Source organism: Colobus angolensis, unplaced genomic scaffold (assembly GCF_000951035.1).
Source record: "Colobus angolensis palliatus isolate OR3802 unplaced genomic scaffold, Cang.pa_1.0 Scaffold292, whole genome shotgun sequence".
Taxonomy (NCBI): Eukaryota; Metazoa; Chordata; class Mammalia; order Primates; family Cercopithecidae; genus Colobus; species Colobus angolensis.
Genome location: NW_012116177.1, coordinates 1,234,586 through 1,253,432, shown reverse-complemented (window position 1 = coordinate 1,253,432; position 18,847 = coordinate 1,234,586). Strand labels below are relative to the sequence as shown.

The 18,847-nt window shown below is 36.0% G+C and overlaps 1 protein-coding gene across 4 annotated transcripts in view; it reads right to left on the bottom strand.

Moving 5' to 3' along the window:
* Positions 1 to 18,847, bottom strand: part of ACVR1C (activin A receptor, type IC) — a 92,571-nt gene that overhangs the window by 27,227 nt on the left and 46,497 nt on the right. For all 4 annotated transcript variants that reach the window (XM_011949194.1, XM_011949195.1, XM_011949196.1 and 1 more), the window contains exon 2: positions 17,438 to 17,668. In XM_011949194.1, coding sequence (XP_011804584.1) covers positions 17,438 to 17,591 — 154 coding nt within the window. In that variant the 5' untranslated portion in view covers positions 17,592 to 17,668. The remainder of the gene's footprint in view (positions 1 to 17,437; positions 17,669 to 18,847) is intronic.

The window sequence follows — 18,847 nt, the reverse complement described above, 5'->3', positions numbered from 1 at the left end:
TATATATATATATATATATATATATATATACACATTAAAAAAGTGTGTGTGTATATGTATATATAAACACATACATACATACATGGAGAAAACTTTAAGATTGGAGGAGGAGGCCCAAGACTAAACCAGGAAGAAGTTGAATCCCTGAATAGACCAATAACAAGTTGTGAAATTGAGTCAGTAATACAAAGGCTACCAACCAAAAAAAAAAAAAAGCCCAGGACCAGACGTACAGAGAGGAGCTGGTACCATTCCTTCTGAAACTATTCCAAACAATTGAAAAGGAGGGACTCCTCCCTAACTCATTTTATGAGGCCAGCGTTATCCTGATACCAAAACCTGGCAGAGATACAACAAAAAAAGAAAACTTCAGGCCAATATCCCTGATGAACATCAATGCAAAAATCCTCAATAAAATACTGGCTAAGCAAACAGCAGCACATCAAAAAGTTTAACTATTACGATCAAGTCAGCTTCATCCCTGGGATGCAAGGCTGGTTCAACATATGCAAACCAATAAATGTTATCCATCACGTAAACAAAACCAATGACAAAAACCACATGACTATCTCAATAGATGCAGAAAAGGCCTTCTATAAAATCCAACATTCCTTGATGTTAAAAACCCTCAATAAAGTAGGTATACAGGGAAGATATGTTAAAATAATAAGAGCTATTTATGACAACCCCATGGCCAATGTCATACTGAATGGGCAAAGGCTGAAAGCATTCCCTTTGAAAACCAGCACAAAACAAGAATGCTCTTTCTCACCAGTCTTACTGAACATAGTATTGGAAGTTCCGGCCAGGGCAATCAGGCAAGAGAAAGAAATAAAGGTATTCAAACAGGAAGAGAGGAAGTCAAACTGTCTGTCTGCAGATGACATAATTCTGTATTTAGAAAACTCCACCATTTCAGCCCAAAAACTTCTTAAGCTAATAAACAACCTCAGCAAAGTCTCAGGACACAAAATCAATGTGGAAAAATCACAAGCATTCCTACACACCAACAACAGACAAGCAGAGAGCCAAATTAAGAATATACTCCCATTCACAATTGCTACAAAGAGAATAAAATACCTAGGAATACAGCTAACAAGGAATGTGAAGGACCTTGAAGGAGAACTACAAACTACTGCTCAAGTAAATAAGAGAGGACACAAACAAATGTAAAAACATTCCATGCTCATGGATAGGAAGAATCAGTATCATGAAAATGGCCATGCTGCCTAAATTAATCTATAGATTCAATGCTATTCCCATCAAACTACCACTGACATTCTTCACAGAATTAGAAAAAAACTACTTTAAATTTCATATGGAACCAAAAAATAGCCTGTATGGCCAAGACAATCCAAAGCAAAAAGAACAAAGCTGGAGGCATCATGCTACCTGACTTCAAACCATACTGCAAGGCTACAGTAACCAAAACAGTATGGTACTGGTACCAAAACAGACATATAGACCAATAGAACAGAACAGAGATATCAGAAATAACACTACACATCTACAACCATCTGATCTTTGACAAACCTGACAAAAACAAGCAATGGGGAAAAGATTCCCTATTTAACAATTGTGCTGGGAGAACTGGCTGGCCACATGCCGAAAACTAAAACTGGATCCCTTCCTTAGACATTATACAAAAATTAACTCAAGATGGATTAAAGACTTAAATGTAAAACCAAAAACCATAAAAACCCTAGAGGAAAACCTAGGCAGTACCATTCAGGACATAGGCATGGGCAAAGATTTCATGATGAAAATGCTAACAGCAATTGCAACAAAAGCCAAAATTGACAAATAAGATCTAATTAAACTAAGAGCTTCTGCACAGCAAAAGAAACTATCATCAGAGTGAACAGGCAACCTACAGAATGGGAGGAAATTTTTGCAATCCACCCATTGGACAAAGGTCCAGTATCCGGAATCTACAAGGAACCTAAACAAGTTTACAAGAAAAAAACAAACAATCCTATCAGAAAGTAGGCAAAGGATAAGAACAGACACTTCTCAGAAGAAGACCTTCATGCAGGCAACAAGCATATGAAAAAATGCTCCACTTTAAAAATCACTAATCATCAGAGAAATGCAAATCAAAACCACAATGAGATACCATCTCATGCCAGTCAGAAAGGTGATTATGAAGTCAAGAAACAACAGATGCTGGCAAGGCTATGGAGAAATAGGAATGCTTTTACACTGTTGGTGAGAATGTAAATTAGTTCAACCACTGTGGAAAACAGTGTGGCAATTCCTCAAGGATCTAGAACCAGGAATACCATTTGACCCAGCAATCCCCTTACTGGGTATATATCCAAAGGAATATAAATCATTCTACTATAAGGACACATGCACACATTATGTTTAATACAGCACTATTTACAATAGCAAAGACATAGCACCAACCCAAATGCCCATCAATGATAGAACAGATAAAGAAAATGTGGTACATATACACCATGGAATACTATGCAGCCATAAGAAGGAATGAGATCATGTCATTTGCAGGGAAATGGATGAAGCTGAAGGCCATCATCCTCAGCAAACTAATACAGGAACAGAAAATCAAACACCCCATATTCTCACTTATTAAGTGGGAACTGAACAATGAGAACACATGGACACTGGGAGGGGAACACACACACCAGGACCTGTCAGAGGGTGGGGGGTAATGGGAGGGAGAGCATTAGGACAAATAGCCAATGCATGTGGGGCTTAAAACCTAGATAATGGGTTGATAGGTGCAGCAAAGCACCATGGCACACGTATACCTATGTAACAAACCTGCCTGTTCTGCACATGTATCCCAGAATTTAAAGTAAAATTCTTTTAAAAATTAAAAGAAAGAGTAGAGGAGGAGGGAAATAAGAAAAAGATTATCATGAGATATTTCATTCATGATGAATGGAACATTCATAAAAGAATATGTAACTGCACTTTGATAGGCATTTAAAGTAGAATGGGCTAAGAAACTAAGTCATAAACATCAATTTCTTTGTCTACTCCTCTCGTGTAAATCTGTACTTACTGGTTGCAGGCAGATACGCCCTCCACTCTCCTATCCTTGACTTCCTTCCCTTACAATGGTCATTTCTTCACAGTGACCACTGTAAGTTTCATCAAGAATCATCCAATTACAAGTTAAAAACATGTTCCATTTGCCATGCAGCAAATGGCTTCCCTTTTGCAAATAGCAAACATAATTATGTCAGAGGGGTTATTTGGGATCAATATGAACTTTATATACTGAATAAGGGCAGAAGATTTTCTAATCCAGAGATCAAATCGAGCCATGACAGAGGCAGAAATAACATGACAATTATTTCTCCCTTTTAACTGAATCAAAAGAGCTATTGATGGGTCATTCCATTGTTTGGTGCTCAGTCTATAAATGGCTATTTGCATAAACTATCTTCTTCTGGCCATGTTTCATAATGGAGTGCCACACATTAAAATATTTCCTGTATGTGTTCTCCTTGTGCTGCTGGTTTTCTGGGAGTAGATGACAAACATCAAGAGGCTGCAAATCTTCTTTCATCCATTAGCATTGGAATTTAAGAAGAATAACGTTTTTATGCTTTAAAGAAACAATCTTGGATTGAATAATATAATCGTTGTCATAAAAAGTATGAAGAACTTTCACTCAAGCAGAGGTAAGCTTAATAAAATGTAAACAGAATATAAATAGGTTCCATAAAGAGTGTTCTTAATTTCAGGACACATACCTAGCAGAAATGATAGTCTCTTAATCTTTGTTATCAAAACACATATTCTCAAATAATGCATGTCTGTAAAGAACTTAGATAGTAATTATTCAATAAATATTTTAGGGTTCCTTTTTTCTTAAATCAACCCTTTACATAAAAAAAAGAAAGTCTTTGGAGTAGCACCCATGTCTCAATCTCTCTGTTTCCCCAGCACATAATACAGAGCGTTATTCACAGAAGACACTTAAAATATTGATGACAGGGGAAAGTTATACTTCTCTGTCCTAAAGTCTATGCTAGCATAACTTCTCCCACAGCTAATATATTCACACAAAGCAGCTTGTTCACTTGGAAAAAACTGATGTGAGATCATCACATTTTGGCCTAGCTCACATATAGCTTACATATAGCTCAATGTCCTATACGTAATAATCGCCTCAAAAATATTTTAGTAAAAAAGTAAGGGTATTTAAATAACTGAGAGAGTAAAGCCTTATATAATGTAAAATCCTCAATTTAGAATTGGCTATAAACTTTGCTTTCAATTTCCTATTACATCTCTATGAACAAAATTTCATAATGTAAATCAGTGTATTTGTTTCTGGAGACAGGAAATGCCTCCTATATTAAACTTTAAAACACAAGTCTGACTTTTAGATGCTTATATTTCAGAGCACTTTCCAAACAATACAAATCATAGCACCTTTCATTTTAGGGGGGAGAAAAGCCAGAGTCCCCGGAGAGTGAGCTATAAATGGATTTGTTCGTGTGATGGCAGAACAATTCCACAACGGGTCCCGTGAGTATTTCTCAGCATGCACATGTCACCTTTGCCTGACTAGAGCAATGAATTTATGTATCAAATAGAAAACCAGAAGAAAGTTAAGAAACAACAATGAGTCTTTTAAGATGAATGAAAATAACAAGACTTTTAAACTCCCAAAAGAATAACACTCACTTTCTGAGTCTGCAATTCTTATAATTACAGTTTGCTTTACAATTATTAGTTTTTGATAAATTTGATTTTAATGTTTTGGCAGTTTATCTTCTTTCAAATGCAAACTTTGGTTTGGTTTAAAAAGTCTAATTTAGACATGTGCCTAATCAATATGTATTATATACCTACCACAATTGATATAAATTATCAATTTTCCTTTTCCTCTTTATGCAATTGAGAACAGAACAGGAAGGCAGAAATTGTACTGAAGTTAATAAAGCGCCCACATTTTAATGTTTTGTCATATTTTCTTTATTAAAGTAATTATTTGAATTACTGAAAAATATAATGGCATTATTAAAATAGTATATTGAAATCTGGAGGGAAAAATCAGAAATTATTACAACACTTACCCTTTTAAGCACTGTATGTTTTGGTAGCAAAATGGGAACAAAGATAACTGGAATTTGAAGGGTTTTTTTTGTTGTTGTTGAATAGTCTATTTCCATATGAAGGGCTGTAATTAGTGCAAGCATGAACTAAGTAGCAATTCTTATCAAAATTAACCCTAAAAAGTGCCAGCTTCTCTAGCCCAGTCTTCCTGATCTTATTCTGGATGAATTTTCATAGACAATTTTAAGGTGCTCATGGTGCTATTTGACATCATCATGATTTCTCTGAGCATGTCTCCGCTATCACCCAGAGTCTACAGAAATCAGTTCTGTCACAAACCAAAATACAACCCAGCCATAGAGGAACCAAGCAACAAAATGGGATTCCTTCACATAGGAAAAAAATACTTGTCCAATATTAAGGCAGTAACATACAAAACTGTATTAAACAGAACAACTCAACTATGCTAAAATATAACTAAACTATTGATAGTGGGAACTCCAGGCCAGTGATGTAAACACAATACATCATGAATGAATGAAATAAATAAGAAAAGCCCATGCCTCACACAGAAGAGTCAGTCACTATTCAGCTTCGGCCAACTGATAGCATGAGACTTCAAGGATGTTGTATCTTCTGAATTTTCAAGAACAGCCAGGAATCTGGATTTTTATATTAAAACTTTATCTTCATCCATTCTGTAAAATAGCATATACTGGGTAACTTATAAAGAACAGAAATTTATTTATCATAGTTCTGGAGGCAGGAAGTCTGAGATCAACATGCCAGCAGATTCCATGTTTGGTGAAGGGCTGCTTTCTGGTTCATAGATGGCACCTTCTCCCTGTGTCCTCTTATGGTGGAGGGAGCAAAGGAGCTCCCTTGGACCCATTTTATGAGGGCTCCACTCTCCTGACCTAATGAAGTCAAAAGACTGCTACTTTCTAGTACTATCACCTTAGAGGTTAGAATTTCAACATATGAACTTAGGGGGAACATATTCAGACCACAGCAGACTCTTAATGTTTAACATTATAAAGAGGCCGAGACGGGCGGATCACGAGGTCAGGAGATCGAGATCATCCTGGCTAACACAGTGAAACCCCGTCTCTACTAGAAATACAAAAACTAGCCGGGCGAGGTGGCGGGCGCCTGTAGCCCCAGCTACTCGGGAGGCTGAGGCAGGAGAATGGCGTAAACCCAGGAGGTGGAGCTTGCAGTGAGCTGAGATCCGGCCACTGCACTCCAGTCCAGGCGACAGAGCGAGACTCCGCCTCAAAAAAAAAAAAAAAAAAACAACAAATTCAATTTTCTTTCCCAGAAACTGTGTAGATCAAATAAAACCTGTCTACGGGCCTATCTCATAGACAGGTTTTATTTGATCTACAAACAAAAATTCTACCTTCTGTGGGCAGGTAGGCTTGCTTTGCTGCCTCTCTGGATGACTTGCTTTGTTGCTTTTATGTTAGTTAGAATTGAATTTAACTACAAATAACAAAGGAAACCAAATAAATCAATTGTTTTTCTCCCTCATGGGAAAGAGATCTGAAGATGGGTAGTCCATTAGTAGCAGGATGGTTTTATAAACGTTTCAGTCAGGCCCCTGTCAGTTCCCTTGTTGCTGTCCTACAGTGAAACCATCATCCTCATGATCCAAGGCAGCTGCTATAATTGCTATAACTCCAACCTTTGCATCCAGGCAGCATGATGATGGTGGTATACTCATATGCCAATTCTGCTTTTTTTTTTTATTTAATTTTTTAAGAGACAGGGTCTTGCTCTATCACCCAGTCTAGAGTGTATTGGTGCAATCATAGCTCACTGCAGCCTTGGTCTTCTGGGCTTGAAGGATCCTCCTGCCTCAGCCTCCCAAGTAGCTGGGACTACAGGTGTGCACCACCATACCCAGCTAGTTCTTTTTTTTTTTTTTTTTTTTTTTTTAAGGAGTTTTGCCCTTGTCACCTAGGCTGGATAGCTATGGTGTGATCTCGCCTTACTGCAACCTCCGCCTCCCAGGTTCAAGCGATTCTCCTGTCTCAGCCTCCTTAGTGAGTAGCTGGGATTATAAGCATGTGCCACCATGCCCAGCAAATTTTTGTGTTTTTAGTAGAGACAGGGTTTCACCGTGTTGGCCAGGCTGGTCTCAAACTCCTGACCTCAGGTGATCCACCCACCTTGGCCTCCCAAAATGCCGGGATTACAGGCTTGAGCCACTGCACCCAGCCTAATTCCTTTATTTTTTGTAGAGATGCAATTTCATCATCTGGCCAAGGCTGGTCTTGAACTCCTAGGCTAAACAGATCCTCCTGCCTGGGCTTCCCAAAGTGCTAGGATTACAGGTGTGAAACATTATGCCTGGCCACCAGTGCTGTTTTAATGAGTCTTCTCCAAAGTCCTCCAAAACACTGCCATTTATCTAATTAGCCAGAATTTAGTTACATTACCACATTTAGCTGCAAGAGTAGCTGAAAATATTATCTGTTAGGGAGACAGCCACATAACCAGCTAAAAAGTCTAAGTTCTCCTGTGAAATGGGTATGGAAGAAAACCAGATGTCTTGGATACACTTATTTATAGTCATATTAACTTTTGACTCATTAGGCTTTTTTATTAGAAAAAGAATATATGTGCAACAAAACAAGCCAGACACTATACAATTTGACAAGGGAAGAGTTAAAGAATGTATAGTATATATTTACCATCACAATAATTTCAACATTTCTGTAAACTTTCATTTTAGACACGTATTTTAAATATTTAATTGAATTTGTTTTCTACACTTTTATAATCACTGTTTTTTAACTGGAATGTTGAGTCTATTTACATTAAACTATTTACATTTAATTATTACTGACATATTTGGGTGCTCTCTCTTTGTCACATCTTCTGTGTGCTTCCTTTTCTCTCTTTTCTTGACTTCTTTTGGTTTTTCTGTCAGTTTGTTTGTTTTGTTTTTGTTTTTGTTTTGGAGACAGGGTCGCATGCTCCTGCCCAGGGTGCAGTGCAGTGGCACCCAGGTTGGAGTGCAATGGTGTGAGCACGGCTCACTGCATCCTTGACCTCCTGGGCTCAAGCAAGCTTCCTGCCTCAGCTTCTCAAGTAGCTGGGACCACAGGCACACGCCACCATGCCTGACTACTTTTTTAAAATTTTTTGTAGAAACAGGGTCTTGCCATGTTGCCCAGGCTGATCTCAAACTCTTGGACTCAAGCAATACTCCCACCTCGGCCTCTCAAAGCATTGGGATTACAGGCGTGAGCCACCGTGCCCAGACCTCTTGACATTTTTTGGATTGTTTTTATTATTCTATTTTTCCCTACTGAAGATTAGAAAGAACATACTCACATTCTATTCTTTTAAAAGTAACATAGAAATGACAACAGGCACATTTTAAAGCATTAATGCTTAAAAATATTTTTTACCCTTCTCCTAGACAGAATAAGGTCTTTAGAACATTTTAACTCCATTGGCCCCTCTCCTGACACATCCAGTATGCCATTATTACACTGAATGGTTTATATTAATATTTTTAAAGCCCTATCTGATTATTGCTGTTATTGTCAGTAATATTCTTGAGAATTAGTCACATATTCTCACTTTCTTTGCTTTTCGTTCCTCCTTGCATGTCAGAACTTTGGTGTTACTTTCTTTCTGCCTGAAGTACATCCTTCAGAATTTCCTTTATCAAGGTGTCACTAATAGCAGCAAACTCACTCTGTTTCTGTTACTTTACAAGGGCCTCTTCCTTACCTTGCTTCTTTAAAGATATTTTTGCTGGATATAGAATTGTGTTACTAGCTATTTTCTTTCAAAATATTGCACATATAATTGCACTGTTTCTCTTTTCACTTCTTGCTATTGAGAAGACAATGTTAATTCTACCTGGGTTAACATGTTAATAAATGTTCATTGATTAACATTTAATTCAATTTAATTGAATTTAATTAAGACAATTCAAAGGAGCTGAATTTAATGTTAATCTATTTACTCGAATTTAATGTTAAATTGAGTTAAACTGAATTTAATGTTAAATTTAATGTTAAATTGAACTTAACATTATATTCAATTAAACTGATGAACTTTAAATTAAATTCTGCTCTAATTAACTTTTTTCCTCTGTCAACTTTTAGGACTTCCCTTTGTCTTTGGTGTTCTGTAGTTCTACTATAATGTGTTAAGCTTTGGAAGTCTTTTTATTTGTCCTACTGATATTCATTGACTTTCTTGGGGTTGGGGACCAGTGTTCTCCATTCTGGAAATGTTTGAGCTGTTATCTTTGCAGGTACCGCTTTTGCCCCATTTTCTCTCCCCTCTCTTTTGGACTCCTATGTGAAAGCATGTGGTAGCTCTTCTTTCACTTTCCTCTGTTTGTCATCCTCTCTTCCATACATTCCATTTCTATTCTCCGTGTACTGCATACAAAATTATTTCTTCTGACCTGTATTTAAGACCCCTATTTCTCTCCTCAATCATTCTAATGCTAACTGTTCTTAAACCCATCCCTAAGTTTGGTAAATTAGTTATTGTATTTTTCATTTTTAAGAGTTTTCTTCTGTGCTTCTTTAAATCTGCTAGTTCACTTTTTAATGGCTTCGTATTCTCTAAAAATATTTTCAAGTTTGCCTTTTGTTTCTTTACATTTGGAAAATAGACATAATTTTTGTCTGTTAATTCCAATATATGATGCCATCGTCTGTTTCTGGTATATGCTCTTTTCTGCTGTCCTTATTCATACTGCCTCGCATCCTTGTACGCTTGGTTGTTGGAAGTACTGAAACATGGAAGTAGGCTGGTGACATTGTCAAGCCTCTTTATTAACAAACAACAGACCTTGACTACTTCCAGATTTCCTGCCATGTGAGTCACTGAATTTCCTTATTAAGATATTATTATCTAAGTTTTGGATACTTTTATTTAAAAATGTTCCAGCTGATACAACATTTTTTTAACTTTTGCCCATCTAATAGGTGGGAAAAATGGAATCCCAGCTAATAGTGAGGTTAAACATCTTTTCGGTATTTGACCATTTAGATTTTCTCCTCTGTAAAATTTGTTTATGCCCTCTCATTTTTTGTTCATTTAGCATTTTCCCTTTCTCAGTCTCTCTCATGTACCCTCTCTCTTTCCCCAACCCATCTTGCAATTAACACATACACAGACACACACACACACACCCTCTTTATCTTTTAAATAGTTATCTTTTTCCAGTCATATATACTACAAATATTTCTACATTTCCACCCAATATTTAACTTGTTTTCTGGTTTTATTTATGTTATCTTTTGTCATTCATTTTTATTTTAGCTTTCATCAAGTCAATTATATCTTTCTTCTCCTTTTATAGCAGCTGGGTTTCCTGTCTTATTTAAGAACAGCTTCCATACTATAAAGTCATAAAAAATCTTTTTTTCTAAATTTTTCTCTGACATTTAAATTGTTTTATATTTCACAATTAGATATTTAATCAAGCTGTAATTTATTTTTGTATATGGTATGACACTGTGGTACAGTCTTGTTTTCTTCCAGATGGATAGATAATTATGCCAGCATCATTTCAAAAATAAACTATCTTAGAATTTCCATTTTTGCCAAGTTACACTTTAGATGTCCACAGAAACCCTTCTTGCTACAGTACACATAAAAATGCTGAATAAAATATCAATAATTTTTTTCTATTTTATGATAAAGCTGGTGCAAAAATAAATGAATTGCTCGACAGCCATGAATAAAGTACAAATCCAGAAAGGGGATTGAGCGCTGTGGCTGCCTTGGCCCTGGAAGCATCTGCCAGCTCTTGGTGGTGAAGTGCTCAGTTTACCACACTGTATCACGAGGCTGGGAAATAAAACATGGTTCCTGAAACAGTAAAAGGTCAGATCAGCGATTCTTGCATAAATCAGACAACTAAGAATGGCACTGCCATGAAAACAAAACAAAACAACAAAACAAAAAGTTCTACAGAGAGAGATAGGGTATATGCTCGTGTGTCTCAAGCCTGACTTTGGGTAAAGCGGAAAAAAGACAAAGAAAAAAAGTCTGAGATTTCCTCACTACAAGTGCATATCCCTTACAGGGAGTCTCAGAGTCAGAATTCACTCCATTACGTTGCCCCAAAAAACCTAATCAAAACACTGAATGGTTTTGGGTTGGTAACACTCCCCCAAGCAGCTGGCAGAAGGTAATATAAATCTTCTCTGGAGGAACAATTTTAAATACAGGCTTCAAAACTTTCCTCCAGATAAGGTTTCCCAAGACCATGAGCTCACAATAAAATAAATCATTAAAAAACACAAGGAAAGAAGTCACCAAAACAGCAGAACCAAAAACAGCAGAACCAAACCCACAGAGACTATAGATACTGAAATCATCAAAGATTCAAAAATTAGAAAATATGAAAAAAGGGTTTAAGAGACATGTTGAATAGAGACAGAAGGCCGAAATTACATGAAATCAGGAAGGAATTGTGAGAACTGAGGGGGACGGATTAGGGGCCTCATAGACAGAAACCACTGTAAGGATACACACCTACTAGGGGAAGAGGGGAGGCGAGTCATGAGCTCTAGTCAGGAGAAAAATGTTGTCACACACACAAAAAAATAAAGCAAAGTCCCCACCATAACAAATAGGATCTAAGTACAGAAGAGAGGATCAGCTGAAGCATGAGACTGAGTTACTGTACTTACATCAAGTCAGCTACCCTTAGAAATGACCCCACCATCTGGGGTGACTGATGAAAGAGTCAGAGAGGCAAGAATCCACTTGGCTTTCAGATGAAACTGTAAAGGGAAGTCCGAGATTTTGTCCAACCTCTTCTGGTCACCTCCTGACCTTTCTTCTACTGTACATGGACATGACGCAGACTATCAAGTACTGTAGAAATATCACACTGTCTACTTTTCAGAGTACATTTCTCTATTTCCTGTTTTGTGATCACTTCAAAATTGACAAATCCCTACAGGCAGAGGGGGAGATGTCAATCACACTCACTGATGACACAGAAATAGTGAAGTTGTTGGCACTAGCTTCATCATCCAGTACTCAGCCTGAAAGTCCCCAACTTTTTCAAATAAAAAGGTTTGCATCTGGCCATGTCCAGTGGCTCATACCTATAATCCCAGCACTTCAGAAGGCTGAAGCAGGAGATTGCTTAAGGCCATGAATTTAAGATAAGCCTGGGCAACACTGTAGGACCCCATCTCAAAAAAAATTTTTTGTTTTGAAATTAGCCAGGTGTGGTGGCATGTACCTGTAGTCCGACCTACTCAAGAGGCTAAGGTAGAAAGATCACTCGAGCCCAGGAGTTCAAGGCTGCAGTGAGTCATGGAGCAGGACACTGTCTTAAAAACTTTTTTAATTAAAAAGAAGCTTAAATTCAATTAAATGTTACATAGCATTTCTTGTAGACATTAATTAGTGGCCAGACAACACATATCTTCCCTATTATAGATAACATTTGAAAACCAATCAATGCAATCCATCATATGAACAGACTAAAAAAGAAAAATCACACGATAATCTCAATAAACTCATGAAGCTACTTTTTTAAAATGTAATATCCATTCATGATTTTAAAGAGAAACTTTCACCAAACTAGGAATACAAGTAAATTCCCTCAATTGATAATAGGAATCTACAAAAAGCCCACAGTTAACAACATACTTAAGGGTAAAAGAATGAATGCACTCCTCCTAGAACCAGGAAAAAGGCAAGGATCTTCACACTCACCACTCCTATTCATCATTATATTGGCAGTTCCATTCAGTTCAAAAACTCAAGGTAAAGAAATAAAATTCTGTATCTTCTCTATATCAGAACAGAAGATATAAAATGGTCTACATTCATTGATAAGATGATTATGTATGCAGAAAATGCCAAAGAATCTAGAAAAAAAAGCTACTAGAACTAATATAAGTTCTTTTCTTTTCCTTCCTTCCTTCCTTTCCTTTTCTTCCTTTTCTTCCTTCCTTTCTTCCTTCCTTCCTTCCTCCTTCTTTCTTTCTTTCTTTCTCTCTCTCTCTCTCTCTTTCTTTCTTTCTTTCTTTTCTTTTCTTTTCTTTCCTTCTTTCCTTCTTATTTTTTTTTTAATGGTGTCTTACTCTGTCACCCAGACTGGAGTGCAGTGTGGCACGACCTCGGCTCATTGCAACCTCTGCCTCCTGGGTTCCAGCGATTCTCCCGCCTCAGCCTCCCAAGTAGCTGGGACTACAGGCATGCGCCACCACGCCTGGCTAATTTTTAGTAGAGATGGGTTTTCGCCATGTTGGCCAGGCTGGTCTCACACTTTCAACCTCAAGTGATCTGCCCACCTCAGCCTCCCAAAGTGCTGGGACTACAGGTGTGAGCCACCGCACCAAGTCTATAAGTTATTTTCACAAGCTTTCAGGAAATCATAAGATAAAAGGAAAATTAATTTTATTATCATATACTAGCAATTAACATTTAGAAATTGAGATATTTAAAATACCACTCACAATAGCATCAAAAACATGCACTAGAGATAAAGTCAACAAAATATTTATAAGACCTGTTCTCTGATAACTACAAAGCACTGCTAAGAGTAACCAGAGAACTAAATAGGTGAAGAAAAAAAAAAAGTACTAGGTTCATGGATTAAAAGTTCAATATTGTGAACATGATTTATTTGCTGCAAATTAATCTATATATACAACTCAGTTTAATCAAAATCTCAGCAGGTATTTTGGTAGAAATTGTCAAGTGGATTCTAAAATTTAGATAAAAATGCAAAGGATAATAGGCAAATTAATCTGGAAAAACAAAGTTGGAGAATTCACAAAACCTGATTTCAATACTTACTATAAAACTACAATAATCAAAACAGTTTGGTGATAGTATAAGGCATATAGAACAATTGAACAGAAGAAAGAAGCCAGAAATGTACTCACATATATAAAGTAACTTTATTTTCAACCAAAGTGCAACCATAACTCAATGAGTAAAGAATAGAATTTCAATAAATGATGCTAGAACAACTTCAAATCCATATGGAAAAAATAAAACTCCACCTTAACCTCACATAATAACACAAATCAAGTTGAAACTGAATGTAAAAATTGAAACTAATTGTAAAAACTGAAATATTAAAACTTCTGGAAGAAAACATAAAAATATATATGAATTTTGGGTAGACAAAAACTCAGGACATGAAACTAGTAAACTATCATAATTATTTAAAAAAAATAAATCAGACTTCATCAAAATTTCAACCTTGTGCTCTGTAAAAAATAACTTCAAGAAAACAAAATGGCAAACCACAGAATGGAAGAAAATAGTCACAATTAATCTATGTGATAAAGGACTTGTATTCAGAATATATAAAGAACTCTTCCAATTCAACCAGAAAAAGATTTTAAAAAAACCCCACCTCCCAGGTTCACGGCATTCTCCTGCCTCAGCCTTCCGAGTAGCTGGGACTACAGGCGCCTGCCACCACAGCCAGCTAATTTTTTTTTTTTTTTTTTTTTTTTTTTTTTTTTTTTTGTATTTTTAGTAGAGACGGGGTTTCACTGTGTTAGCCAGGATGGTCTTGATCTCCTGACCTTGTGATCTGCCCGCCTTGGCCTCCCAAAGTGCTGGGATTACAGGCATGAGCCACCACGCCTGGCCAAAAAAACTCAATTTTTAATAAACATTCAAATAGACACTACATAGAGGAAGATACATTAATGATGACTAATACGCACATGAAAAAATAATTTAACATTATTAATTATTGGGAAATGCAAATTAAAACCACAATAAAATACCAACACAAAACTATTTGAATGACTAAAATTAAAGACTGATTATACCAAGTGTTGGCAACAATATGTACTAACTGAAACTATCACACATTTCTGTTAGAGATATAAAATATTATAAGCAATCTGAAAACTATTTGGGAGACTATAAAGTTAAACGTATACTTATTATGTGATCCTGCAGTTCCACCCTTAGGTATTTTCAAAGAGAAATAAAAGCACATATCCAAAGACTTGTACGTGAATGCTCATAACAGCTTTGCGAATAATAGCCTCCACATGGAAACAACCTGAATGCACATCAATGGATGAATGGATTTTTTAAAACTGTAATATATCCGTAGAATGGGACATTATTCAGCAATAAAAGGAGTAAACTACTGATAAACCCAGCAACATGAATGAATCTCAAAAACATTATTCTGACTGAAGAAAGCTAATTCCTCCCCCCTCAAAAAAAAAGTTTCATAATGACTCCTTTCATGGGAAACTCTAGGAAAAATAAATCCAATCCTACAATGATAGAAAATAGATCAGTGGTCTAGCCCTGGTGGAAGTGGGACTGAGAACATTTTGAGGTAATGGAGATGTGGTGGTGGTTACAAGAGCATATGTATGTGTCTAAACTCATCAAACTATATAGTTAAAATGTGTGCATTTTAAATGATAAAGGTTTGAGATGATGAATACACTAATTACCCAGATCTAATCACCCACTGTCCTCCCACTGTTTATCACACACATTCTCAATAAAGAAACTATTTTTTGTAAATAAATAAATAAATAATAAAACATGCACATTTTATTATGCCTAAATTAGACCTTAATAAAGTTGATTTTTGAAAAAGAAAGACTGGTTACTGATTAACTTAAGGGTAGAACATATAGACCTGTCAGTACTTTGGCAGAGCTTACAGCTGGGTTGGGAAGGACCTACATTCTAGCTGCATTGAGTACGTTTGATTTGCCCAATTGCATATGAGACATTTTGCCCTCTAATACCTTTTGTTGTAGTCAAAGAATATAGTCTTGAGGATCATTCACTATTGGGAAGACACATTACAAGTCACTGCCACAGCTAATGAGGAGACTCTTTTTTACCCCTAAAATCCTTTGTATTTGGCTATGGAGAAGACCATCAAACATAAGGAACCTTCACTTTAGGGTGTCTCTGGTGCACAGATAAACTGGGAGATAAAATGTAAGGAAACAAGTGCCCATAATAGATCCCAGATCACTACCAAAGCAAGGAAGTCTATGGAATCTGAGATAGAAAGAATGAATATGGTCTAAAATCCATGACTCCAAGTAGCGTTCAGGGTTGAAATATGCCAAGTATAACTTTTGAGGTTGCAATATACATGATAATGCCTTACAACAGTGTTTCCAAGGATTGGGGCAAGTACTAGTGGTGGTACACGGAATTACTTTAAGAGTTTTTCTGAGACGAATTGGGATGGCAAACAAACATGATATTAAATAACACTGAGTCATATTATGATTCCTTCTCTTATTCTCTTAGTTTTTTTGGATTCTGTAACAAAAAGTCTCATTTCCTGCTAATACGTCTTATTCTTCTTTCTTCTCTCTTTTAAAAAGGAGAAAATGCAAATACCTAACTGAAATGCAGGAGCATTGTTTCTTTGTTTACATAGTTATCTTCTATTTAGGGCAAGTTTTTACATTTGTGATAATGATACTATATTTTATACAATAAATGTTTTTCAATCAAAAGGCGGTTAGCTTATTTTAAAAACAGGTAAAAAGTACTTTAGTGGTATACTGATATGATGACATATGAACACCTGAGCTTGGATAACATTGCCTTAAAATGTTAATTTGTAAGGAAGTATATGTATCTCTGTATAGATACAACTATATTGATAATCATTAAATTATTGTTATATTAAAAATATTAAAGAAATTCAATAGCAGGACTATTTTCACATCATAAACTAGTTTTAAATTCAGAATTACATGCCCCTTAATGTCTCCCAAAGTTTCAGATCCCAGTTACTGATAAAGGGCCAGATCAGGATTTTTAGCATCTTATAAATTGGGGTAAAGTACTGTATAATTGGATGAAAGGCAGAAAAATATCTGAACAATGATGAAGGGTCAAATTCCACTCTGACTCTATGTCTCTGGGGTGTGCTCTCACTTGAATGTGGGTAGATGGAGAAGATATGCAGAGGATGCTCCTGAAAAAAAGATTCTGTCCCCAGAAAAGTTGGCAATCTGCTATTTTTAGTTATGCTCTTTTTCTTCTCAGTATATTTCTCAATGTCTTTTACACGTGATCTTAGCCAAAAGGCCGAGAAGCGATCTCAATTTCTTTTTTAAAAATCCAAAAAAATTTACATTTGACTTTAGGTCCATTAATCATTTCAAAAATACATCACGTGGACAAATTTCTTCAAAATTGTTACGTTGTTGTCAATGTTTTGACAATGATGTGCAATTTTTTAAAAACTCAACCTCAGCTAGACTCTAGAGAATTTTACCAGCCAAAATCAAAAACAGAACTGTAAAACAGATTTTCTTATTTAAAGAAACATAAGACAGTTTGATTCCTACCATTTCTTATAGTTTCCCAAGAGTAAAATTAAATTTGGAATGAAGAAAGATAAACCCCTTACCTGTTGGAAGGTGTAGTGTTATGTTGTTGCAAAAATCTGTGAAGCAGCATTCGGTTTTGGTAACATTGTTGGAACTATGACAGAAGACTTGAGCATTCAGTTCTGGAAGGGAGACACAGGATTTGATCACCTGTTCTTTTCCATTGGTTAGCATGACTGATGCCCAACATGCTCCTTCTGTTTGGCAGGTAAAGTTTGAAGAATCACACAAAAGACATACACACTTCAGTCCTGGAAAGAGTAAGGCAAAAAGATTTAAAATACAAAAGACATCATGCTACTTTACTTGATAATACCTCAGAATATAAATTCAATCTTAATGAAAATGGAAAAAGGGTTTAAATAAAAACACTTGCTAAACACATGCTAAGCTCTTACTCCCTCTCCATCATGTATTTCACTAAACATCCTGTCCAATTATCATTTACTATTGCTAATACTTTTGTGATTTATTCAGTTGCTACTATATTTAAAGCATTTTCCCATCCATGCTCTAAATACCCCCTTATTAAGTTCAATCAGCTCATTCCTAAATCAATAGCTCCTAGGAAATGCTAGGAAACAGTATCACGGCAACCAAAAGGAGCTGTCCAGCAACACTCACAGAACATCAAAGTGGGGTTATGGCAGCTGTGTAACCAAACAATTCAGTGTGTTCTGTTCATTTGCCCTCCTTCCTTTAAACTTTCAAGCAAATGTGCTAAACGCAAAGCTAACCATACACATTTATGTCTCCAAAAAATACTTGTGACACTTTATATTTATTTTCTGTGATACTTTAACACAATTGTTATTGTCATAGTTCCTTTAAGACATTGGTGAGCCACTATATTTCCCCTCTTCACTAAAGAACATATATTAGAATGAATCATTTGAACAGACACCATGACTTTCAGGTAATTTTCTTTAATTCATACACCCAGTCCATAAAGTAAGGCACACCAATAACAGAATTTAGAATATCTATACCAATACAACCGTGAAAAATTACACTTTGTTAAACTAATCTGTTCACTATCTACACCTCTCCAACATTCTCCACTTATTACACACACACACACACACACACACACACACACACACACAGTCACCACTAAGTCGCGTGTCCAAAGCGGTGCCTATTTATGTTTTGATGTAAAATATTCATCAGCATGAAGCATCTAGTGGTTGTGAGTTATTTATTCAAATTTTATTTAAATATATTGTTTCTAAATAGCATAATACTAAATAAGCTTTGTATTACTGTTTTAAAATTCTTTAAATTTCAATAGCTTTAGGAGTACAAGTTGTTTTGGGTTACATGGGTGAACTGTATAATGATGAAGTCTCAGCTTTCAGTGTACCCATCACCCGAATAGCATACATTGTTCTCAATAGATAATTTTTCATTCCTAACCTCCCTCCCACCCT